The sequence below is a fragment of the Coregonus lavaretus genome, assembly GCF_964263955.1.
Source record: "Coregonus lavaretus genome assembly, contig: HAP1_SCAFFOLD_2629, whole genome shotgun sequence".
Classification (NCBI taxonomy): domain Eukaryota; kingdom Metazoa; phylum Chordata; class Actinopteri; order Salmoniformes; family Salmonidae; genus Coregonus; species Coregonus lavaretus.
Window position 1 is genome coordinate 36,840 of NW_028156270.1, and position 26,712 is coordinate 63,551.

Genomic DNA, 26,712 nt, shown 5'->3' on the forward strand with positions numbered 1-26,712 from the left:
CATTTTTATTTTTTATACTGGAATCGAACCCACAACCCTGGCGTTGCAAATGCCATGCTCTACCAACTGAGCTACATCCCTGATACAGTGATAGATATACAGTAGATACACCCATAGATATACAGTAGATACACCCATAGATATACAGTAGATACACCCATAGATATACAGTAGATACACCCATAGATATACAGTAGATACACCCATAGATATACAGTAGATACACCCATAGATATACAGTAGATACACCCATAGATATACAGTAGATACACTCATAGATATACAGTAGATACACCCATAGATATACAGTAGATACACCCATAGATATACAGTAGATACACCCATAGATATACAGTAGATACACCCATAGATATACAGTAGATACACTCATAGATATACAGTAGATACACCCCTAGATATATAGTAGATACACCCATAGATATACAGTAGATACATTGCATTCAGAAAGTATTCAGACCCCTTGACTTTTTCCACATTTTGTTACCATACAGCCTTATTCTAAAATTGATTAAATAATTTTTTCCCCAAGTCAATCTACACACAATACCCCATAATGACAAAGTGAAAACAGGTTTTTAGAAATTATTACAAATTTATAAAAAACAGAAATACCTTATTTACATAAGTATTCAGACCCTTTGCTATGAGATACTCGAAATTGATCTCAGGTGCATCCTGTTTCCACTGATCATCCTTGAGATGTTTCTACAACTTGATTGGAGTCCACCTGTGGTCAATTCAATTGATTGGACATGATTTGGAAAGGCACACACCTGTCTACATAAAGGTCCCACAGTTGACAGTGCATGTCAGAGCAAGAAACAAGCCACGAGGTCGAAGGAATTGTCCGTAGAGCTCCGAGACAGGATTGTGTCGAAGCACAGATATGGGGAAGGGTACCAAAATTGAAATTCCCCAAGAACACAGTGGCCTCCATCATTCTTAAATGGAAGAAATTTGGAACCACCATTCAACACCTCCCATCTATCTCTTCACACCATCCATACTGGATTTCTATTTGCCATATATTTTTCAACTGTGCTGTGATGCTTCACAAAAGTTCTGAACCTTTCTATTCCCATAGTTTCTACAGATTGTAAATTAAAGATAAAGTTTTTTGCTAAAAGTATTATTATAGTACCCCTCCTATCCGGCATTGATTTCCCTCCCTCCCCCTCTCTCTGCTGTATCAATCAGAGTGGTGTGGTGTGTATATGTAACATCAGTAGGGAACATGGTTCTCTCCTGTCACAGAGGTTATATTTAAACCAGGGGGAAAGCAGAGCATCTCTGGGGCTTAGACCAGGGGTCAACCTGTGAACCAGAATCGGGTTCTGAGGCAGGACAGGGCCTTTAGGATAGGGATTTGGAAAATGGATTGGCAATGGTGAGGTTCAATATGGTCCGGTTGTGACCCTGGACAGGGATAGGACACTTCTCTCTCAATTCAATTTCAATTCAATTTAAGGGCTTTATTGGCATGGGAAACGTGTGTAAACATCTCTCTCTCTCTCTCTCTCTCTCTCTCTCTCTCTCTCTCTCTCTCTCTCTCTCTCTCTCTCTCTCTCTCTCTCTCTCTCTCTCTCTCTCTCTCTCTCTCTGGCCTTCTGGACTGATCTCTAACATTATACATTTAGGAAATACTTCAGCAAAACAAAAGCAATGTTCATAGGATAACATTTTACGTGTACATTTGAGCAATTTAGCAGACATTGCTATCCAGAGAGACTTAAAAAGCATTACAATGAATGTGCTCTTACACAAAGTGTCTCGCTACAATAGCCAAAGTCATGTAAACAAATTGAATTGAATTTCACATCACTTTTCACATCATTAGTCACAGCTTGACAGACAGTAACCGGGATGTTTTCCTGTTATCCACACAGCTCTAAATATAGCAGTCCATCGTGCATCTGCTATTCCTGCCGCCCGGCTCACAGTAACAGTTCCCCTTATAACTAGATATGCACTGGAGTGGTACAAGGCTGCCTGATTGGCCGAGAGCTGGGGTTAAGAGTATAGTGCTAGGCCTATTCGCTTACACACGCACACATAGCCATGCAGTCACACACGCATACAGTGGGGTCCGAAATGATTGACAATAATGACTGTATAAAATACATTATTCAAATGCTGAGCTACAGTGGGGAAAAAAAGTATTTAGTCAGCCACCAATTGTGCAAGTTCTCCCACTTAAAAAGATGAGAGAGGCCTGTAATTTTCATCATAGGTACACGTCAACTATGACAGACAAATTGAGAAGAAAAAAATCCAGAAAATCACATTGTAGGATTTTTAATGAATTTATTTGCAAATTATGGTGGAAAATAAGTATTTGGTCACCTACAAACAAGCAAGATTTCTGGCTCTCACAGACCTGTAACTTCTTCTTTAAGAGGCTCCTCTGTCCTCCACTCGTTACCTGTATTCATGGCACCTGTTTGACCTTGTTATCAGTATAAAAGACACCTGTCCACAACCTCAAACAGTCACACTCCAAACTCCACTATGGCCAAGACCAAAGAGCTGTCAAAGGACACCAGAAACAAAATTGTAGACCTGCACCAGGCTGGGAAGACTGAATCTGCAATAGGTAAGCAGCTTGGTTTGAAGAAATCAACTGTGGGAGCAATTATTAGGAAATGGAAGACATACAAGACCACTGATAATCTCCCTCGATCTGGGGCTCCACGCAAGATCTCACCCCGTGGGGTCAAAATGATCACAAGAACGGTGAGCAAAAATCCCAGAACCACACGGGGGGACCTAGTGAATGACCTGCAGAGAGCTGGGACCAAAGTAACAAAGCCTACCATCAGTAACACACTACGCCGCCAGGGACTCAAATCATGAAGTGCCAGACGTGTCCCCCTGCTTAAGCCAGTACATGTCCAGGCCTGTCTGAAGTTTGCTAGAGTGCATTTGGATGATCCAGAAGAGGATTGGGAGAATGTCATATGGTCAGATGAAACCAAAATAGAACTTTTTGGTAAAAACTCAACTCGTCGTGTTTGGAGGACAAAGAATGCTGAGTTGCATCCAAAGAACACCATACCTACTGTGAAGCATGGGGGTGGAAACATCATGCTTTGGGGCTGTTTTTCTGCAAAGGGACCAGGATGACTGATCCGTGTAAAGGAAAGAATGAATGGGGCCATGTATCGTGAGATTTTGAGTGAAAACCTCCTTCCATCAGCAAGGGCATTGAAGATGAAACGTGGCTGGGTCTTTCAGCATGACAATGATCCCAAACACACCGCCCGGGCAATGAAGGAGTGGCTTCGTAAGAAGCATTTCAAGGTCCTGGAGTGGCCTAGCCAGTCTCCAGATCTCAACCCCATAGAAAATCTTTGGAGGGAGTTGAAAGTCCGTGTTGCCCAGCGACAGCCCCAAAACATCACTGCTCTAGAGGAGATCTGCATAGAGGAATGGGCCAAAATACCAGCAACAGTGTGTGAAAACCTTGTGAAGACTTACAGAAAACGTTTGACCTGTGTCATTGCCAACAAAGGGTATATAACAAAGTATTGAGAAACTTTTGTTATTGACCAAATAATTATTTTCCACCATAATTTGCAAATAAATTCATAAAAAATCCTACAATGTGATTTTCTGGATTTTTGTTCTTATTTTGTCTGTCATAGTTGACGTAATAATAATATGCCATTTAGCAGACGCTTTTATCCAAAGCGACTTACAGTCATGCGTGCATACATTTTTTTTTTTTTTGTGTATGGGTGGTCCCGGGGATCGAACCCACTACCTTGGCGTTACAAGCGCCGTGCTCTACCAGCTGAGCTACAGAGGACCACAGAGGACGTGTACCTATGATGAAAATTACAGGCCTCTCTCATCTTTTTAAGTGGGAGAACTTGCACAATTGGTGGCTGACTAAATACTTTTTTTCCCCACTGTATATTGTATGCTCAAAAAAAGTATACAATTGCTCAGAGAAAGAGATTAAGTTTAACAAGTAAATCAAAACTGTATCAAAAAGGTAGAGGTAACAATTATTGACACCCCTAAAGATTCTAGGAATAATTGGTCCCATATTCCTAGCACGCAATAACTACATTAAGCTTGTGACTCTACAAACTTGTTGGATGCATTTACAGTTTGATTTGGTTGTGTTTTAGATTATTTTGTGCCCAATAGAAATTAATGGTAAATAATGTATTGTCATTTTGGAGTCACTTTTATTGTAATTAAAAATATAATATGTTTCTAAACACTTCTACATTAATGTGGATGCTAACATGATTGTGGATGATCCTGAATGAATCGTGAATAATGATGAGTGAGAAAGTTACAGAGGGTCAAAGATCATATCCCCAAGACATGCTAACCTCCCCTGTTATTATTATTATTATTATTATTTTATTTCACCTTTATTTAACCAGGTAAACCAGTTGAGAACAAGTTCTAATTTACAACTGCGACCTGGCCAAGATAAAGCAAAGCAGTGCGATAAAAACAACAACACAGAGTTACATATGGGGAAAAACAAAACAAAGTCAAAAAATACAACAGAAATACATATATATACAGTGTGTGCAAATTTAGCAAGTTATGGAGGTAAGGCAATAAAATAGGCTATAGTGCAAAATAATTACAATTAGTATTAACACTGGAATGATAGATGTGCAAGAGATGATGTGCAAATAGAGATACTGGGGTACAAATGAGCAAAATAAATAACAATATAGGGATGAGGTAGTTGGGCGGGCTAATTTCAGATGGGCTGTGTACAGGTGCAGTGATCGGTAAGGTGCTCTGACAACTGATGCTTAAAGTTAGTGAGGGAGATAAGTGTCTCCAGCTTCAGAGATTTTTGCAATTTGTTCCAGTCATTGGCAGCAGAGAACTGGAAGGAATTGCGGCCAAAGGAGGTGTTGGCTTTGGGGATGACCAGTGAGATATACCCGCTGGAGCGCAGACTACGGGTGGGTGTTGCTATGGTGACCAATGAGCTAAGATAAGGCGGGGATTTGCCTAGCAGTGATTTATAGATGGCCTGGAGCCAGTGGGTTTGGCGACGAATATGTAGTGAGGACCAGCCAACAAGAGCGTACAGGTCACAGTGGTGGGTATTATATGGGGCTTTGGAGACAAAACGGATGGCACTGTGATAGACTACATCCAATTTGCTGAGTAGAGTGTTGGAGGCTATTTTGTAAATGACATCGCCGAAGTCAAGGATCGGTAGGATAGTCAGTTTTACGAGGGCATGTTTGGCAGCATGAGTGAAGGAGGCTTTGTTGCGAAATAGGAAACCGATTCTAGATTTAACTTTGGATTGGAGATTCTTAATGTGAGTCTGGAAGGAGAGTTTACAGTCTAACCAGACACCTAGATATTTGTAGTTGTCCACATACTCTAGGTCAGACCCGTCGAGTGTAGTGATTCTATTCGGGTGGGCGGGTGCAAGCAGCGTTCGGTTGAAGAGCATGCATTTAGTTTTACTAGTGTTTAAGAGCAGTTGGAGGCTACTGAAGGAGTGTTGTCTGGAATTGAAGCTAGTTTGGAGGTTTGTTAACACAGTGTCCAATTAAGGGCCAGATGTATACAAAATGGTGTCGTCTGCGTAGAGGTGGATCTGAGAGTCACCAGCAGCAAGAGCGACGTCATTGATATACACAGAGAAAAGAGTCGGCCCGAGAATTGAACCCTGTGACACCCCCATAGAGACTGCCATAGGTCCAGACAACAGGCCCTCCGATTTGACACATTGAACTCTATCTGAGAAGTAGTTGGTGAACCAGGCGAGGCAGTCATTTGAGAAACCAAGGCTATTTAGTCTGCCAATAAGAATGCGGTGGTTGACAGAGTCGAAAGCCTTGGCCAGGTCAATGAAAACGGCTGCACAGTACTGTCTATTATCGATCGCGGTTATAATATCGTTTAGGACCTTGAGCGTGGCTGAAGTGCACCCATGACCAGCTCGGAAACTGGATTGCATAGCGGAGAAGGTACGGTGGGATTCGAAATGGTCGGTGATCTGTTTGTTGACTTGGCTTTGAAAAACTTTTGAAAGGCAGGGCAGGATGGATATGGGTCTGTAACAGTTTGGATCTAGAGTGTCACCCCCTTTGAAGAGGGGGATGACCGCGGCAGCTTTCCAATCTCTGGGGATCTCAGACGTTACGAAAGAGAGGTTGAACAGGCTAGTAATAGGGGTTGCGACAATTTCGGCGGCTAGTTTTAGAAAGAAAGGGTCCAGATTGTCTAGCCCAGATGATTTGTAGGGGTCCAGATTTTGCAGCTCTTTTAGAACATCAGCTGTCTGGATTTGTGTGAAGGAGAAGCGGGGGGGGCATGGGCAAGTTGCAGCGGAGGGTGCAGAGCTGGTGGCCGGGGTAGTGGTAGCCAGGTGGAAAGCATGGCCAGCCGTAGCAAAATGCTTGTTGAAATTCTCGATTATTGTAGATTTATCAGTGGTGATAGTGTTTCCTAGCCTCAGTGCAGTGGGCAGCTGGGAGGAAGTGCTCTTATTTTCCATGGACTTTACAGTGTCCCAAAACTTTTTGGAGTTAGTGCTACAGGATGCAAATTTCTGTTTGAAAAAGTTAGCCTTTGCTTTCCTAACTGCTTGTGTATATTGGTTCCTAACTTCCCTGAAAAGTTGCATATCGCGGGGGCTATTTGATGCTAATGCAGTACGCCACAGGATGTTTTTGTGCTGGTCAAGGGCAGTCAAGTCTGAGGAGAACCAGGGGCTATATCTGTTCTTAGTTCTGTATTTTTTGAATGGGGCATGTCTATTTAAGATTGAGAGGAAATTACTTTTAAAGAACAACCAGGCATCCTCTACTGACGGAATGAGATCTATATCCATCCAGGATACCTGGGCCAGGTCAATTAGGAAGGCCTGCTCGCTGAAGTGTTTTTGGGAGCGTTTGACAGTGATGAGGGGTGGTCGTTTGACCGCGGACCCGTTACGGACGCAGGCAATAAGGCAGTGATCGCTGAGATCCTGGTTGAAGACAGCGGAGGTGTATTTAGAGGGTAAGTTAGTCAGGATGAGTAATGGTGAGAGGTTAGCATGTATTGGGGGTATGACCTTTGACCCTCTGTAACTTTCTCAATCATCATTATTCACGATTCAAGTGACTCCAAAATAACACAATACATTATTTACCATTAATTTCTACTGGGCACAAAATAATCTGAAACACAACCAAAACGAACTGCAAATTCATCCAAGAAGATTGTAGAGTCACAAGCTTGAAATATGCTAGGAATATGAGACCAAATATTACACTTCATTTATAAGAATCTTTCGGTACCTTTTTGAGATTAGTTTTTGTACTTGTTAATCAAAATAAATTTTTCGCAGAGCAATTGTTTTAGTATAAAATAATATAATTTCCCAAAAAACGTTAGCATACAATATAGATCAGTATTGGAATTATTTATTTTATACAGTCATTATTTCTAATCTTTATCAAAGGTGTAAATAATTTTGGACCCCACTTATGAACACAATTATGAAGACATGCACCCACATTCAGTATGTGTCACAGATCTATCCCTATACTGACATGCATGCACAGATATCGGGATGAAAACAAGCAAGTCAAACCCATTGCAGAAGAACAAATGTGTTGAATAAATTATTGCACTCAAGCTTGGACTATATATAGAAATCCTCTCCCTCCCACTCTGAGCCGTGAGTGTAAACCAAGACAACAGAAACGGTGCGGTGCCAGGGAATCAATTGACTCAAGCGGCTCAACAAAGAAACAATCCAAGGCCAAATTAACTTAATTACTGTATCTGAGACAATGAAGACAATGATCCCACTGGGCATAGACGTCATTTCAACATCTAGTTTTGATTTACATTTGGTTGAGTTGTCAACTAACATGAATTAAATGTGAAATCAACAAAAAATGTCACCATGTCATTGAATTTAGGTAAAAGGTTGGGTGAAAAAATTCCCTTACGTTGATTACTTTTTTAAAATCCAATCAGTTTTCTACCTTGATTCAACGTCATCACATAGATTTTTGTTGTTGAAATGAGGTGGAAGCAACATTGATTCAACCAGTTTTTGCCCAGTGGGAATTGACTGCATTATCATATGGTCTTGCATGGACCTGGAGTGACATGACCATAGAGATCCTATTAAATTAGTATTCTAATTCCTAATTCTATGGACATTTCAGAAGGTTATATTCGCGACTAGTGACTTGCAGGCGCTGAGGTCCAGCGTGATGACTCAATCATGATTTATGACATTGTTTGGATGGCTGACCATCTGTGGGTTAAACACACCTTATCTGTGGTAATCTCTAGGAAGGGACGTTCCCTTCCCACAGAACCCTGGGAGCACGGACACCGTTGAAGGTGTGAAGACAGATGAAAACATAAAATCGACTAAATGAATGTTACTGTGTGAATTAAATTGTCATGTTTGGATTGTTTCAAGAGTTCATAAAGAGCTATGAAATTTGATATGTTTCAATGTACTGGATGTTGTTGTTTTTTGGACGGAGGTCAATTCAAAGAGGGAGCAACGCAGATGTGCGCTCCTATCATTTAGATAAGAGTTGTGATGATTAGATCCAAGAATGCGTGTGTTGCTTTCATGCCTTTTGTTTTAATGTTTTGTGCCATGCAAAGTGATATTATTTAGACGATAGGAGATACTGGGATTTGGCGCTTTGGAAACTTTGTTCATGGAGTCATTGTAAACTTTGTTCATGGAGTCATTGTATACCTTGTTCATGGAGTTATTGTAAACTTTGTTAATGGAGTCATTGTAAACTTTGTTCATGGAGTCATTGTAAACTTTGTTAATGGAGTAATTGTAAACTTTATTAAAATAGTCATTATAAACTTTGTTCATGAAGTCATTGTAAACTTTGTTCATGGAGTCATTGTAAACTTTGTTCATGGAGTCATTGTAAAGGTTTTTATTTAAAAAAAAAAAAAAGTTTAGGGGGTAGATCAGCTTAATATTGCAGATAGATTGTAACTTCCATCAATGTAATTGTCTGCATCACTTCCAATCCCACATGTTTTATATATATATATATATATATATATATATATATATATATATATATATATATATATTATTATATATATCTATACATATATACATACACACATATACACACATACATACAGTGGTGTGAAAAAGTGTTTGCCCCTTTCCTGATTTGTTATTTGTTTGCATGTTTGTCACACTTCCCTTCACACTTCACTTCACAAATCCCGCTATGACCTCCGACGAACCATCAAACAGGCAAAGAGTCAATACAGGTCTAAGATTGAATCATACTACACTGGCTCTGACGCTCGTCGGATGTGGCAGGGCTTGAAAACTATTACAGACTACAAAGGGAAGCACAGCCGCGAGCTGCCCAGTGACACAAGCCTACCAGACGAGCTAAACCACTTCTATGCTCGCTTCGAGGCAAGCAACACTGAAGCATGCACGAGCGCACCAGCTGTTCCGGACGACTATGTGATCACGCTCTCCGTAGCCGATGTGAGTAAGACTTTTAAGCAGGTCAACATTCACAAGGCCGCAGGGCCAGACGGATTACCAGGACGTGTACTCCGAGCATGTGCTGACCAACTGGCAAGTGTCTTCACTGACATTTTCAACATGTCCCTGACTGAGTCTGTAATACCAACATGTTTCAAGCAGACCACCATAGTCCCAGTGCCCAAGAACTCTAAGATAACCTGCCTAAATGACTACCGACCCGTAGCACTGACGTCTGTAGCCATGAAGTGCTTTGAAAGACTGGTCATGGCTCACATCAACAGCATAATCCCAGAAACCCTAGACCCACTCCAATTTGCATACCGCCCCAACAGATCCACAGATGATGCAATCTCTATCGCACTCCACACTGCCCTTTCCCACCTGGACAAGAGGAACACCTATGTGAGAATGCTATTCATTGACTACAGCTCAGCATTCAACACCATAGTGCCCTCTAAGCTCATCACTAAGCTAAGGATCCTGGGACTAAACACCTCCCTCTGCAACTGGATCCTGGACTTCCTGACGGGCCGCCCCCAGGTGGTAAGGGTAGGTAACAACACATCTGCCACACTGATCCTCAACACAGGGGCCCCTCAGGGGTGCGTGCTCAGTCCCCTCCTGTACTCTCTGTTCACCCATGACTGCATGGCCAGGCACGACTCCAACACCATCATTAAGTTTGCCGACGACACAACAGTGGTAGGCCTGATCACCGACAACGATGAGACAGCCTATAGGGAGGAGGTCAGAGATCTGGCCGTGTGGTGCCAGGACAACAACCTCTCCCTCAACGTGACCAAGACAAAGGAGATGATTGTGGACTACAGGAAAAAAAAGAGGACTGAGCACGCCCCCATTCTCATCGACGGGGCTGTAGTGGAACAGGTTGAGAGCTTCAAGTTCCTTGGTGTCCACATCACCAACGAACTATCATGGTCCAAACACACCAAGACAGTCGTGAAGAGGGCACGACAAAGCCTATTCCCCCTCAGGAGACTAAAAAGATTTGGCATGGGTCCTCAGATCCTCAAAAAATTCTACAGCTGCACCATCGAGAGCATCCTGACTGGTTGCATCACCGCCTGGTATGGCAACTGCTTGGCCTCTGACCGCAAGGCACTACAGAGGGTAGTGCGTACGGCCCAGTACATCACTGGGGCAAAGCTCCCTGCCATCCAGGACCTCTATACCAGGCGGTGTCAGAGGAAGGCCCTCAAAATTGTCAAAGACTCCAGCCACCCTAGTCATAGACTGTTCTCTCTGCTACCGCACGGCAAGCGGTACCGGAGTGCCAAGTCTAGGTCCAAAAGACTTCTCAACAGCTTCTACCCCCAAGCCATAAGACTCCTGAACAGCTAATCATGGCTACCCGGACTATTTGCACTGCCCCCCCACCCCATCCTTTTTACGCTGCTGCTACTCTGTTAAGTATTTATGCATAGTCACTTTAACTCTACCCACATGTACATATTACCTCAACTACCTCAACTAGCCGGTGCCCCCGCACATTGACTATGCAACGGTACCCCCCTGTATATATAGCCTCCCTACTGTCACTTTATTTTACTGTATATATAGCCTCCCTACTGTCACTTTATTTTACTTCTGCTCTTTTTTTCTCAACACTTTTTTGTTGTTGTTTTATTCTTACTTTTTTGTTTAAAATAAATGCACTGTTGGTTAAGGGCTGTAAGTAAGCATTTCACTGTAATGTCTGCACCTGTTGTATTCGGCGCATGTGACCAATAAAATTTGATTTGATTTGATTTGATTTGACACTTAAATGTTTCAGATCATCAAACAAATTTAAATATTAGTCAAAGATAACACAAGTAAACACAAAATGCAGTTTTGAAATGAAGGTTGTTATTATTAAGGGAAAACAAAATCCAAACCTGAAAAAGTGTTTGCCCCCCTGTTATAACACAACTCAACTGTGGTTTATCACACCTGAGTTCAATTCCTCTAGCACACCCAGGCCTGATTACTGCCACACCTGTTCTCAATCAAGGAATCACTTAACTAGGACCTGCCTGACAAAGCAAAGTAGACCAAAAGATCCTCAAAAGCTAGACATCATGCCGAGATCCAAAGAAATTCAGGAACAAATGAGAAAGAAAGTAATTGAGATCCATCAGTCTGGAAAAGGTTATAAAGCCATTTCTAAAGCTTTGGGACTCCAGCGAACCACAGTGAGAGCCATTATCCACAAATGGCGAAAACATGGAACAGTGGTGAACCTTCCCAGGAGTGGCCGGCCGACCAAAATTACCCCAAGAGCGCAGCGACGACTCATCCAAGAGGTCACAAAAGACCCCACAACAACATCCAAAGAGCTGCAGGCCTCACTTGCCTCAGTTAAGGTCAGTGTTCATGACTCCACCATAAGAAAGAGACTGGGCAAAAATGTCCTGCATGGCAGAGTTACAAGACGAAACCACTGCTGAGCAAAAAGAACATTAAGGCTCGTCTCATTTTTGCCAGAAAACATCTTGATGGTCCCCAAGACCTTTGGGAAAATACTCTGTGGACTGACAAGACAAAAGTTGAACTTTTTGGAAGGTGTGTGTCCCATTACATCTGGCGTAAAAGTAACACCACATTTCAGAAAAAGAACATCATACCAACAGTAAAATATGGTGGTGGTAGTGTGATGGTCTGGGCCTGTTTTACTGCTTCAGGATCTGGAAGACTTGCTGTGATAACTGTGATAAATGGAACCATGAATTCTGCTGTCTACCAAAAAATCCTGAAGGAGAATGTCCGGCCATCTGTTCGTGACCTCAAGCTGAAGCGAACTTGGTTTCTGCAGCAGGACAATGATCCAAAACACACCAGCAAGTCCACCTCTGAATGGCTGAAGAAAAACTAAATGAAGACTTTGGAGTGGCCTAGTCAAATTCCTGACCTGAATCCTATTGAGATGTTGTGGCATGACCTTAAAAAGGCAGTTCATGCTCAAAAACCCTCCAATGTGGCTGAATTACAACAATTCTGCAAAGATGAGTGGGCCAAAATTCCTCCACAGCGCTGTAAAAGACTCATTGCAAGTTATCGCAAACGCTTGATTGCAGTTGTTGCTGCTAAGGGTGGCCCAACCAGTTATTAGGTTGTAGGGGGCAATCACTTTTTCACACAGGGCCATGTGGGTTTGGATTTTGTTTTCCCTTAATAATAAGAACCTTCATTTCAAAACTGCATTTTGTGTTTACTTGTGTTGTCTTTGACTAATATTTAAATTTGTTTGATCTGAAACATTTACAGTGGGGAAAAAAGTATTTGGTCAGCCACCAATTGTGCAAGTTCTCCCACTTAAAAAGATGAGAGAGGCCTGTAATTTTCATCATTGGTACACGTCAACTATGACAGACAAATTGAGAAAAGAAAATCCAGAAAATCACATTGTAGGATTTTTTATGAATTTATTTGCAAATTATGGTGGAAAAAAAGTATTTGGTCACCTACAAACAAGCAAGATTTCTGGCTCTCACAGACCTGTAACTTCTTCTTTAAGAGGCTCCTCTGTCCTCCACTCGTTACCTGTATTAATGGCACCTGTTTGAACTTGTTATCAGTATAAAAGACACCTGTCCACAACCTCAAACAGTCACACTCCAAACTCCACTATGGCCAAGACCAAAGAGCTGTCAAAGGACACCAGAAACAAAATTGTAGACCTGCACCAGGCTGGGAAGACTGAATCTGCAATAGGTAAGCAGCTTGGTTTGAAGATATCATCTGTGGGAGCAATTATTAGGAAATGGAAGACATACAAGACCACTGATAATCTCCCTCGATCTGGGGCTCCACGCAAGATCTCACCCCGTGGGGTCAAAATGATCACAAGAACGTGAGCAAAAATCCCAGAACCACACGGGGGGACGTAGTGAATGACCTGCAGAGAGCTGGGACCAAAGTAACAAAGCCTACCATCAGTAACACACAACGCCGCCAGGGACTCAAATCCTGCAGTGCAAGATGTGTCCCCCTGCTTAAGCCAGTACATGTCCAGGCCCATCTGAAGTTTGCTAGAGTGCATTTGGATGATCCAGAAGAGGATTGGGAGAATGTCATATGGTCAGATGAAACCAAAATAGAACTTTTTGGTAAAAACTCAACTCGTCGTGTTTGGAGGACAAAGAAAGCTGAGTTGCATCCAAAGAACACCATACCTACTGTAAAGCATGGGGGTGGAAACATCATGCTTTGGGGCTGTTTTTCGGCAAAAGGACCAGGACGACTGATCCATGTAAAGGAAAGACTGAATGGGGCCATGTATCATGAGATTTTGAGTGAAAACCTCCTTCCATCAGCAAGGGCATTGAAGATGAAACGTGGCTGGGTCTTTCAGCATGACAATGATCCCAAACACACCGCCCGGGCAACAAAGGAGTGGCTTCGTAAGAAGCATTTCAAGGTCCTGGAGTGGCCTAGCCAGTCTCCAGATCTCAACCCCATAGAAAATCTTTGGAGGGAGTTGAAAGTCTGTGTTGCCCAGCGACAGCCCCAAAACATCACTGCTCTAGAGGAGATCTGCATGGAAGAATGGGCCAAAATACCAGCAACAGTGTGTGAAAACCTTGTGAAGACTTACAGAAAACGTTTGACCTGTGTCATTGCCAACAAAGGGTATATAACAAAGTATTGAGAAACTTTTGTTATTGACCAAATACTTATTTTCCACCATAATTTGCAAATAAATTCATAAAAAATCCTACAATGTGATTTTCTGGATTTTTTTTCCTCATTTTGTCTGTCATAGTTGACGTGTACCTATGATGAAAATTACAGGCCTCTCTCATCTTTTTAAGTGGGAGAACTTGCACAATTGGTGGCTGACTAAATACTTATTTTCCCCACTGTAAGTGTGACAAACATGCAAACAAATAAGAAATCAGGAAGGGGGTAAACACTTTTTCACACCACTGTACATACAGTGGGGAGAACAAGTATTTGATACACTGCCGATTTTGCAGGTTTTCCTACTTACAAAGCATGTAGAGGTCTGTAATTTTTATCATACGTACACTTCAACTGTGAGAGACGGAATCTAAAATAAAAATCCAGAAAATCACAATGTATGATTTTTAAGTAATTAATTTGCATTTTATTGCATGACATAAGTATTTGATACATCAGAAAAGCAGAACTTAATATTTGGTACAGAAACCTTTGTTTGCAATTACAGAGATCATACGTTTCCTGTAGGTCTTGACCAGGTTTGCACACACTGCAGCAGGGATTTTGGCCCACTCCTCCATACAGACCTTCTCCAGATCATTCAGGTTTGTGGGCTGTCGATGGGCAATACAGACTTTCAGCTCCCTCCAAAGATTTTCTATTGGGTTCAGGTCTGGAGACTGGCTAGGCCACTCCAGGACCTTGAGATGCTTCTTACGGAGCCACTCCTTAGTTGCCCTGGCTGTGTGTTTCGGGTCGTTGTCATGCTGGAAGACCCAGCCACGACCCATCTTCAATGCTCTTACTGAGGGAAGGAGGTTGTTGGCCAAGATCTTGTGATACATGGCCCCATCCATCCTCCCCTCAATACGGTGCAGTCGTCCTGTCCCCTTTGCAGAAAAGCATCCCCAAGGAATGATGTTTCCACCTCCATGCTTCACGGTTGTGATGGTGTTCTTGGGGTTGTACTCATCCTTCTTCTTCCTCCAAACACGGCGAGTGGAGTTTAGACCAAAAAGCTCTATTTTTGTCTAATTAGACCACATGACCTTCTCCCATTCCTCCTCTGGATCATCCAGATGGTCATTGGCAAACTTCAGACGGACCTGGACATGCGCTGGCTTGAGCAGGGGGACCTTGCGTGCGCTGCAGGATTTTAATCAATGACGGCGTAGTGTGTTACTAATGGTTTTCTTTGAGACTGTGGTCCCAGCTCTCTTCAGGTCATTTACCAGGTCCTGCCGTGTAGTTCTGGGCTGATCCCTCACCTTCCTCATGATCATTGATGCCCCACGAGGTGAGATCTTGCATGGAGCCCCAGAACGAGGTTGATTGACCATCATCTTGAACTTCTTCCGTTTTCTAATAATTGCGCCAACAGTTGTTGCCTTCTCACCAAGCTGCTTGCCTATTGTCCTGTAGCCCATCCCAGCCTTGTGCAGGTCTACAATTTTATCCCTGATGTCCTTACACAGCTCTCTGGTCTTGGCCATTGTGGAGAGGTTCGAGTCTGTTTGATTGAGTGTGTGGACAGGTGTCTTTTATACAGGTAACGAGTTCAAAAAGGTGCAGTTAATACAGGTAATGAGTGGAGAACAGGAGGGCTTCTTAAAGAAAAACGAACAGGTCTGTGAGAGCCGGAATTCTTACTGGTTGGTAGGTGATCAAATACTTATGTCATGCAATAAAATGAAAATTAATTACTTAAAAATGATACAATGTGATTTTCTGGATTTTTGTTTTAGATTCCATCTCTCACAGTTGAAGTGTACCTATGATACAAATTACAGACCTCTACATGCTTTGTAAGTAGGAAAACCTGCAAAATCGGCAGTGTATCAAATACTTGTTCTCCCCACTGTACATACACACATACACATATACATACATATCCTTAAATTTTTTTCATATATTCCCCTTTATTACTTTCCAACCCCACCACCCTTTCCCTAATTGGAGTAAACTAGTGAACAACAATGCTTAGGCCTCTACTTCCAGCTTATACTTACTATATACATTTTATGGACACAGTCAATTTTACAATAATATATATATATATTGTTAGTTTTTTCTCCTGAACTTCTTCTACTCTCAACCTCTCCGATCATTTTCATGATGTCCATCCGGTTTGTTTCTATATGCCATATCTTTCTAACTGTGCTCTTCCACAAAAGCTCCCAACCTACAACCTATATACTTATTATGGACACAGTATGCTTACATGATTAGTTATCTTGTTGTTAGTTGTTATTAGTCCCATCCTTCAACTCCATTCAACACCACCCATCTATCTCTTAACACCATCCATATAGGATTTCTATTTGCCATATATTTTTCAACTGTACTATGATGTTTTACAAAAGTTCTGAACCTTTATATTCTCATTGTTTCCACAGATTGTAAATTGAAAATAAACATTTTTGCTAAAAGTATTATTATATTATTGATCGATTGACTATGACTTTTCAGATCACCCAGTAATGATATCTGCAAGGTTAGCTCCATGTAAATATTGCAATCCTTTAGCCATTCCTGGACCTGTGTCCAAAAACAAGCTACAAATGGACAGTACCAAAACAAATGATCTAATGATTCTGTCTCTTCGCAGCTAAATCTGCAGAGCTGGGAAGATTGTATCCTCCATATAAATAACATTCTATTGGTAGCAAGAATTTTATATAATAATTAAAATTGAAAGATTCTAATTTTTGAATCCGGTGTCGTTTTGCGTATCAGTTCATAAACACTATGCCATGGGATCGGTACGTCAAAAATCTCTTCCCAACTATTTTGCAATCTGTATGGGACGGCTGTCAATCCTTTGGTCCTTAAATTAAACTGGTATACTTTTATATATATCACAGTTTTCTTTAACCAATTATGTTCTTTAATGCAAGGCCGACAGACAAGTTCCTTACGTTCTCCCCCTTCCACTTTCCTTTTCCATTTTTGCGGTAAGGCTGCAATTATTTGGTTGTAATTTTGGGTAGAGCAGACATTTCCATATGTTTTTGTTAGCTGCATGTGCTACATAACTCCACCAGTCTTACCGATGATATAATTTACGAAGATTATACCTTCTTTTTTTTATGTTGTCAAAAAAATAGTTTTTTTGTCAATTAGTATATTTGAGTTTAACCACAATATTTGTTGCATTATTTGTTCTGTCGTTTCTGGAGGATTAAATTGAAATTGCAACCAACTTTCTATGGCTTGTTTTAGAAATAGTGATATTTGGGAGATTATTTCCTTTTCAAATAACTGAAAGTGAGAGGTTGTAATCTGAATAAAAGGAAAAAAGGTCATTCTTGAACATTGGGTGAGACAATCTTACTAATTTGCTAGAGAACCAGTTCGGATTTAAGTATAACTTTTGTATGACTGAAGCTTTTAGTGATAGGTCTAATGCTTTAATATTTAATCATTTATGTCCTCCGAATTCATTTTCATTATATAAATAGGCCCTTTTAATTTTGTCTGGCTTGCCGTTCCAAATAAAAATGAATATTTTTTTTACATATAATTTAAAAAACTGTTCGCTAGGCGTAGGCAAGACCATAAGCAAATAGGTAAACTGGGATAATACTAAAGAGTTAATCATTGTAAACTTTGTTCATGGAGTCTTTGTAAACCAATCTCCTGGTGTAGCGTTCCGTTACACTATAGTGTGTTTTTATACTTAGCCTATAGACTTTTAGATATGTTGCATCTTTTGGCATTGAAGACTTCTGGTATGTACTATTTGATAATTGTATTCTTATTGCGTAACTGTCATACATCTGATTACGTTTAAATGGATATGAACCGTAGTCCTCATATTTCAGAGTAATATTCCTTGAATTATTATTTGGTGAATGGTCTAATGGTAATTATAAACTGGGTGGTTCGAGCACTGAATGTTGATTGGCTGACAGCCGTGGTATATCAGACTGTATACCACGGGTATGACAATTTTTTATTTTTTTTACTGTTCTAATTGCGTTGGTAAACAGTTTATAATAACAATAAGGCACCTCGGGGGTTTGTGGTATATGGCCAATATACCATGGCTAAGGGCTGTGTCCAGGCACTCCACGTTGCGTCGTGCATAAGAACGGCCCTTAGCCGTGGTATATTGGCCATATACCACACCCCCTCATGCATTGTTGCTTAATTATAACATGATAAAACATGAAAGTGTCAGTTTGGTCGAACCTCTTTCTACTCAATTAGCTGTGGCTTGCACGATAGAGGAGGATAAGTCAGAGCACATTTAGGTCTTGTTTGTCTGGATCACGTCAGCCATCTTGTTTATTTGGATCAGGTCAGCCATCTTGTTTGTCTGGATCACGTCAGCCATCTTGTTTATTTGGATCAGGTCAGCCATCTTGTTTATTTGGATCAGGTCAGCCATCTTGTTGATTTGGATCAGGTCAGCCATCTTGTTGATTTGGATCAGATCAGCCATCTTGTTGATTTGGATCAGGTCAGCCATCTTGTTTATTTGGATCAGATCAGCCATCTTGTTTATTTGGATCAGGTCAGCCATCTTGTTTATTTGGATCAGATCAGCCATCTTGTTAACTTGGATCAGGTCAGCCATCTTGTATATTTGGATCAGATCAGCCATTTTGTTTGCGTAATTCTCATATCAGAGGTTTACTGATGATCAAGGAGGAGATTAAGGGCTGAAGACAAATGTATTGGAAGAATGTACAGACACACACACAATCACACACACACAACACACACACACACACACACACACACACACACACACACACACACACACACACACACACACACACACACACACACACACATACGCACACTAATCTCTCTACCTCTCTGGAGTGGTGGTCTATAGGGATTCTGGAGAATGGACCAATTATTGGATTTTACCATTTCCATACGCACCCAGACAACAGCTGGCTCACAGAGTCACCTTACACATACACACACACCTAGAACACACACACACACACACACACACACACACTTAGAACAGACACACACACACATACACTATATATATACAAAAGTATATGGACACCACTTCAAATTAGTGGATTCGGCTATTTCAGCCACACCCGTTGCTGACAGGAGTATAAAATCAAGCACACAGCCATGCAATCTCCATAGACAAACATTGGCAGTAGAATGGCTTTACTGAAGAGCTCAGTGACTTTCAACGTGGCACCATCATAGGATGCCACCTTTCCAACAAGTCAGTTCATCAGATTTCTGCCCTGCTAGAGTTGCCCCTGTCAACTGTAAGTGTTGTTATTGTGAAGTGGAAACGTCTAGGAGCAACAACGGCTCAACCGCGAAGTGGTAAGCCACACAAGCTCACAGAACGGGACCTCTGAGTGCTGAAGCGCGTAGTGGGTAAAAATTGTCTGTCCTCGGTTGCAATACTCACTACCGAGTTCCAAACTGCCTCTGGAAGCAACGTCAGCACAAGAACTGTTCATCGGGAGCTTCATGAAATGGGTTTCCATGGCCGAGTAGCCACACACAAGCCTAAGATCACCATGCGCAATGCCAAGTGTCGGCTGCGTGGTGTAAAGCTCGCCGCCATTGGAATCATGCTTCACCATCTGTCAGTCCGACGGCCGAATCTGGGTTTGGCGGATGCCAGGAGATCGCTACGCCCGAATGCATAGTGCCAACTGTAAAGTTTAGTGGAGGAGGAATAATGGTCAGGGGCTGTTTTTCATGGTTCGTGCTAGGCTCCTTAGTTCCAGTGAAGGGAAATCTTAACGCTACAGCATACAATTACATTCTAGACCCCTCAAACTCAACTCTGGACCTCAAAGCCTGTTACACTGCATTTTTTCATTGTTCCCCTCTAATCAGGGACTGATTTAGACCAGGGACACAAAGTGTGTGCAATGAATTATCAGGTAGAACAGAAAACCAGCAGGCTCCGGACCTCTTAGGGTAAGAGTTGAGTACCCCTGTTCTAGACGATTCTGTGCTTCCAACTTTGTGGCAACAGTTTGGGGAAGGCCCTTTCCTGTTTCAGCATGACAATGCCCCGTGCACAAAGTGAGGTCCATACAGAAATAGTTTGTTGAGATCGGTGTGGAAGAACTTGACTGGCTTGCACAGAACCCTGACCTCAACCCTATCAAACACCTTTGGGATGAATTGGAACGCTGACTGCGAGCCAAGCCTAATAGCCCAACATCAGTGCCCGACCTCACTAATGCTCTTGTGGCTGAATGGACGCAAATCCCCGCAGCAATGTTCCAACATCTAGTGGAAAGCCTTCCGAGAAGAGTGGAGGCTGTTATAGCAGCAAAGGGGGACCAACTCCATATTAATGCCCATGATTTTGGAATGAGATGTTCGATGAGCATGTGTCCATATACTTTTGGTAATGTAGTGTTTATATGAACTCACACACACACACACCCTCCCCTCACACACCCTTTTAACATACATCTCGGAGGTCAGATGAGGCAGCAAGCTAGCACCTCGTACCCCAGACTGCTGCCCTTTCCTTGGGATTAGGAGCTGTCTGTGTGCCAACCCGAGGGTGAGACCAGCCAAGGAGCTGTGTGTGTGTGTGTGTGTGTGTGTGTGTGTGTATGTGTATGTGTGTGTGTGTGTGTGTGTGTATGTGGTCAAACTTTACTATCCTTTTGGGTTCCAGAAGTCCTCACAAGGATAGTAAAACGAGGAAGAAAAAAATGAAAAAGGCTATTTTAGGCGTCAGGGTTAGGTTTAGGGTTAGGATTACAATTAGGGTTAGGGGATAGGTTTGGGAGTTAGGTTTAGTTTTAAGGTTAAGGTTAAGGTTAAGGGTTTGGGGTTAAGGTTAGGGTTAAGGTTAAGATTAAGGTTATGTTTAGGCCTAGGTGTTAGGGAAACTAGGATGTTGAATGGGCATACAATTTTGGGTCCCCACTTGGATAGTAAAACCAACATGTCGTGTGTGTTTTTGTGTTAGTGGTGCCCGAGTCAGCTGTTTGTTCACCAGCACCCGCCCGCAATTGCTAACAACCCATCCGCAACCGATTGTCTATATGTGATCAATTGAAAGTCTGAGGCCCGCCCCGACCCTAACCCGCAAATATAGAAAATGCGCTATAGGCTACAGTCAAAGACGGCAGAAAGGTTTTTTGACAGAGGGTGCAGGATTTTTTAGCCAGATTTTGATGTAATTTCCGACATTTTGGTAGGCTATTTGTTAGTCAACTTGTCTATAATTAGATACATGTAGCTTCTCTTCTGTCATTATATGTTGCCCTAGAAGACTAAATAAACCCTTGCTCACCAGAATAACGTCATATAGATCGATAGAATGAATGCTTCAATCTAGTTGACATCGATAAAGTTTTCTCTGTCATCTTTCGTGGAGCAAAGACATGTAGGGACTGGAGAGAAAAAACAATAACGCAACAACAACAAAAACACGGGAAAGATTTTCTGTGCAGAATGTCCAAATGACATCAGTTTGACCGGTTGTAAGGAAAAATACATCTGTGAAAACGACCGAATGTGTTTCTGATAAGATTTCAGTTCGGCTTTGATGCATATTTTATGTGGTTGAAATGCTATCATCTTTTATGATGCTTTTATGATGAAGACAGCACCTCCACAGATGGTATCTAACTGAGCATTGCATTCTCTCAAGATGCAGAAATAAATACATCATATTTCTACGCTCCTGGTCCCGAGTCAAAATGTAGCCTACATTTGATGTATCATTTTACTGCAAGTATTGCTTAATTCTGCAGGAGTTCATATTATGGCTATGTGAGAGGTTATAGACCTACAGTCAGTGACCAGATTTCAGTTTCCATTTAACCCATCTAAACAGTAGACTACAGTTCCCTTGACGTGCCATAAGCCTATTTGAAGTCCCCGTCTTGTTACTGTCGAATTTGTATAGCGCCTCACAATCATCACACAACATAGCCGGCACCGCTATCATCCTCTTTTACCACTTCAACAAATCTGTCCCAAACATTACTTTTCTGGCCCTCCCTTCTCTTTATTTTCAACTCTCCTTTTGCAGCTTTTGTCTTATTGAATTAAACTTCGACATTGTCCTTTTTGCCTCCGTGGATTGACGTTAACTTTTTCTGCCCGTCCCTGGCACTGATTTGGCGAATGGCGTGTAGGCTATTTGGCGCGCATACAGTTAAGCCCTAAAATTTAGGCTTATGCACTAATACCAGATAGCATAAAATAATCAAAGAAAAATCTCGATGTAGCTTATAGATATAAATTGCACAAGAATGATACATTTATGGATTTTTTTAAGGGATTGTTTTGTCCTTTGTCTTTTTGGTTTTTCTATGTGTGTCTATGCCTGTGTGTCTTCACAGTCCCCACTAAGGTGTATTTTGATCTGTTTTTAAAATCTGATTTTACTGCTAGCATGAGTTACTTGATGTGGATTAGAGTTCCATGTAGCCATGGCTCTATGTAGTGCTGTGCGCCTCCCATAGGTTGTTCTGGACTTGGGGACTGTGAAGAGACCTCTGGTGGCATGTCTTGTGGGGTATTCATGGTTGTGTCTGAGCTGTGTGCTAGTAGTTTAAACAGACAGCTCGTGCATTCAACATGTCAATACTTCTCACAAATACAAGTAGTGATGAAGTGAATCTCTCCTCTACTTTGAGCCAGGAGAGATTGACATGCATATTATTAATGTTAGCTCTCCGTGTACATCTAAGGGCCAGCCGTGCTGTACAATCAATAGAGCAATGAATAGAGCGTAACCCAGTTGTCAAATGATCGCTACATTCTACCCATAGACACCAGACAGCACACACAACCACACCAGAGGAACCCCAGCAGAGTAGATAGTGTCTACAATACACATTGTTTGGCTCCCTGTAGCAGGATCATGGCTAGAAGAGATCCAGCTTTTGTCAAATTAATTTCAAAAACATTTTGTGCATTTTAGCTAACCCTGACCCTTTTCCTAACCTTAACCTAATTCTCCTAACCTGCTACGTTAATTCTCCTAACCTGCTGCGTAAATTCTCCTAATCTGCTATGAAAAGTCAAATCTGATGTTAATTTGCCAAAAGCTGGATCCCTTCTAGCCATGAACCTGTAGCAGGGGCCACTGTAGGACAATGTCATCATAGAGAAAGGACGTGTTACCTTCTCCTCAGAGGGACACACACACAGGACATTGTATCAGCTCATCTCATCCTCACTTCACCTAGAGTTGGGCTCAATTCCATTTCAATTCCTCAGTCAGTTGAATCCCGAGTGGCGCTCCTGAGGGGGCTCCCGAGTGGTGCAGCGGTCTAAGGCACTGCATCTCAGTGCTTGAGGCGTCACTACAGACCGAGTGGTGCAGCGGTCTAAGGCACTGCATCTCAGTGCTTGAGGCGTCACTACAGACCGAGTGGTGCAGCGGTCTAAGGCACTGCATCTCAGTGCTTGAGGCGTCACTACAGACCGAGTGGTGCAGCGGTCTAAGGCACTGCATCTCAGTGCTTGAGGCGTCACTACAGACCGAGTGGTGCAGCGGTCTAAGGCACTGCATCTCAGTGCTTGAGGCGTCACTACAGACAGAGTGGTGCAGCGGTCTAAGGCACTGCATCTCAGTGCTTGAGGCGTCACTACAGACCGAGTGGTGCAGCGGTCTAAGGCACTGCATCTCAGTGCTTGAGGCGTCACTACAGACCGAGTGGCACAGCGGTCTAAGGCACTGCATCTCAGTGCTTGAGGCGTCACTACAGACCCCCTGGTTTGATTCCAGGCTGTATCACAACCGGCTGTGATTGGGAGTGCCATAGGGCGGCGCACAATTGGCCCAGCGTTGTCCGGGTTTGGCCGGTGTAGGCCGTCATTGAAAATAAGAATTTGTTCTTAACTGACTTGCCTAGTTAAATAAAATAAAAAAAAAAAAAATCGATGCATGTACAATAACACTACTATTACTACTAGAAAGTACCCTCTGTAACCTAGCAGAAAGCATAGATGACACCAGACGAACCTGACTGCATGACATGTGCTTAGTGAGTTGAACATCTATGGCTCTGTTCAATGCCTGAATTGACTGGATTACAAAAATAATTGACCCTACCGCTGCTTTTGAAAAAAGCCATCTTCCACCTCCTCCATCCACCTCTCCTTTCCCCACATTGTGACATGCACACACAAACAAACACAGGCACGCACACACACACACACACACACACACACACACAGCCACTCACCGTGCGGTAGACATGGTCACTGCTGTCCTCGTACTTCTGCAGGATCCTCTCCTCCAGGAAGTATATACGGAGCTTGAGGCTGAAGTTCTCCTTCTTCAGGTCATTGAGGTGCTGCGACAGAGTACGGTAACCGTTAGACATGTCACTTAAAAACAACGGCAACCCGCAGACATGTCCCTTATACGTCAGAGAACACGGTAACCATTTGACATGGCCGTATTATTGGGAAAATATGGTAACCGTTAAAAAATACAGTAACCGTTTGACATGTCCGTGATATAGATCAGAAAGTCCGGTAACCGTTAGACATGCTATGTCCTCTTCCCGGTGGACATAATATATCGGTCCTCGGTCTTGCGGTGTCACAACACAACAACAAAAAACTAAAAGATCAAAACAATAAAAATAACTTCCTCTATCCTCTAGGAAGCCATCGTGAATCCACACACACACACACACACACACAAACACTAAAACACACACACACACACACAGGAGTGTGTTGGGCCGTTTAGCGGTGCAGAGGGCTACTCTGCGGCCCGGGCGGTCAGAGCTGTGGCCATGCTGGCTCCATGGTGTGTTCTGGAGCCAAGGGGGCCGAACACAGAAGCTTATTTTACTGAAACAGACATGCCTGGAATCTCAGACAGCATGGGGGGGGGGGGGGGGGAATGGGTACGCACGCACTTGACATGTAAGGAGATCCAGTGGAGGCTGCTGAGGGGAGGACGGCTCACAATAATGGCTGGAACAGAGCGAATGGAATGGTATCAAACACATTGAAACCACGTTTTTGTTGTATTTGATACCATTTCACCTATTCCGCTCCAGCCATTACCATGAGCCCGTTCTCCCCAATGAAGGTGCCACCAAGAGAAAGGGAGAGAGAGAAAGAGGTAAATAGAAAGAGGTGCTAGGGTTGGGGAGGTCTGAATGGCTGTACATATCCTCTCTCTGTCCTCTCTCCTTACTCTGTGTAAACGTTAAAGCACATGTGAATGACCAGCTGAAACTCTGAACTCTGACAACATACTGTAGGTCCTTCTTATGTTACATAAACATCATACAGTACCTTCCTATCACACACTCCGTCTATTCCTCAGTCTGTCTATCGGTGCACAGGTACTTTGTATCTTAGGGCTGGGTCCTAAATAGAAATCTATTCAAATGTGGCTTTTCGCTCAGATCTGCAATTGAGATCAACGTACAGTATGATACGCAATGGTCTGAGTTACACTCAGATTTCAATTCAGGACAGATAGATGGACTGTTGGGATGGACAGATACAGTAGAAGGATGAACGGGTGAAATGAATCCTCTGATAGATAGATAGAGAGAGAGGCTGTAATAGGAGGCATGGAGCACTGAGCCAGTGGGGCTATTTATAGGGAGGCAATCTCACAGTGACTGTCCCTCTGAGCCAGAGAAGGGGGTAGAGAGGGAGGAGAGAACAGGTATGTTATAGGGATGTACTGTGTATGCCCTGAAAACCACACCTAGGGCGGCAGGTAGCCTTGCGGTTAGAGTGTTAGGCCAGTAACCGAAAGGCTGCTGGTTCGAATACCCAAGGTGACAAATCTCTTTATGTGCCCTTGAGCAAGGCACTTAACCCTAATTTGCTCCAGGGTTGCTCTACTACTATGGCTGACCCTGTAAAACAAGGGTGTCAAACTCATTCCATGGAGGGCCTAGTGTCTGCAGGTTCTTGGTTTTTCCTTTCAATTAAGCCCTAGACAGCCAGGTGTGGGGAGTTCCTTACTAATTAGTGACCTTAATTCATCAATCAAGTACAAGGGAGGAGCGAAAACCCGCAGACGCCCTCCGTGGAATGAGTTTGACACGTGTGCTGTAAAACAACACATATCACTGCACCTATCCTGTGTTTTGCTCCAACCCTGCCTGAAGAGACCAGATAGGTGGCAGTAATATGGTGATGGCCTCTACCTTGCTAACACAATCAATTATTATAGGTAGCTAAGCACATAAAAGAGTACATACTTTAAAGACTTGAGCAATTCCACACCAGGATAGCCCAAAAATATGTTTGGTATCTAAGATTGTTCTGGCAATTCTCACATAGAAACTCCATTGGGAGGAAGGATGTTTGACATGTTTTTTACATTTGTATAACAAACCAAACAATAAAATAAGCTAAATCAAAATGGGTACTTTTGAGATATTGACATTCAATTTTTAATGTTGACATTTTTTATTTCAGAATCTAGACATACTGCATATTTTAGAACACACTTTAAGGAGTATAATGACATCAAGATGTTGTCTGTATCATGTACGGTTCACAGATCATAGGGTCTTACAGGAGGCATGTAT

The 26,712-nt window shown here is 42.5% G+C and overlaps 1 protein-coding gene across 1 annotated transcript in view; it reads right to left on the reverse strand.

The window, feature by feature from the left end:
* Positions 1 to 24,522, reverse strand: part of LOC311126536 (uncharacterized protein) — a gene marked incomplete at its 5' end in the record, with an annotated part of 61,073 nt that extends 36,551 nt beyond the window's left edge. The window contains one exon of the mRNA XM_084200528.1: positions 24,382 to 24,522. Within this exon, the coding sequence (XP_084056654.1) occupies positions 24,382 to 24,522 (141 nt within the window). The remainder of the gene's footprint in view (positions 1 to 24,381) is intronic.
* Between the last annotated feature and the right edge of the window lie 2,190 nt (positions 24,523 to 26,712).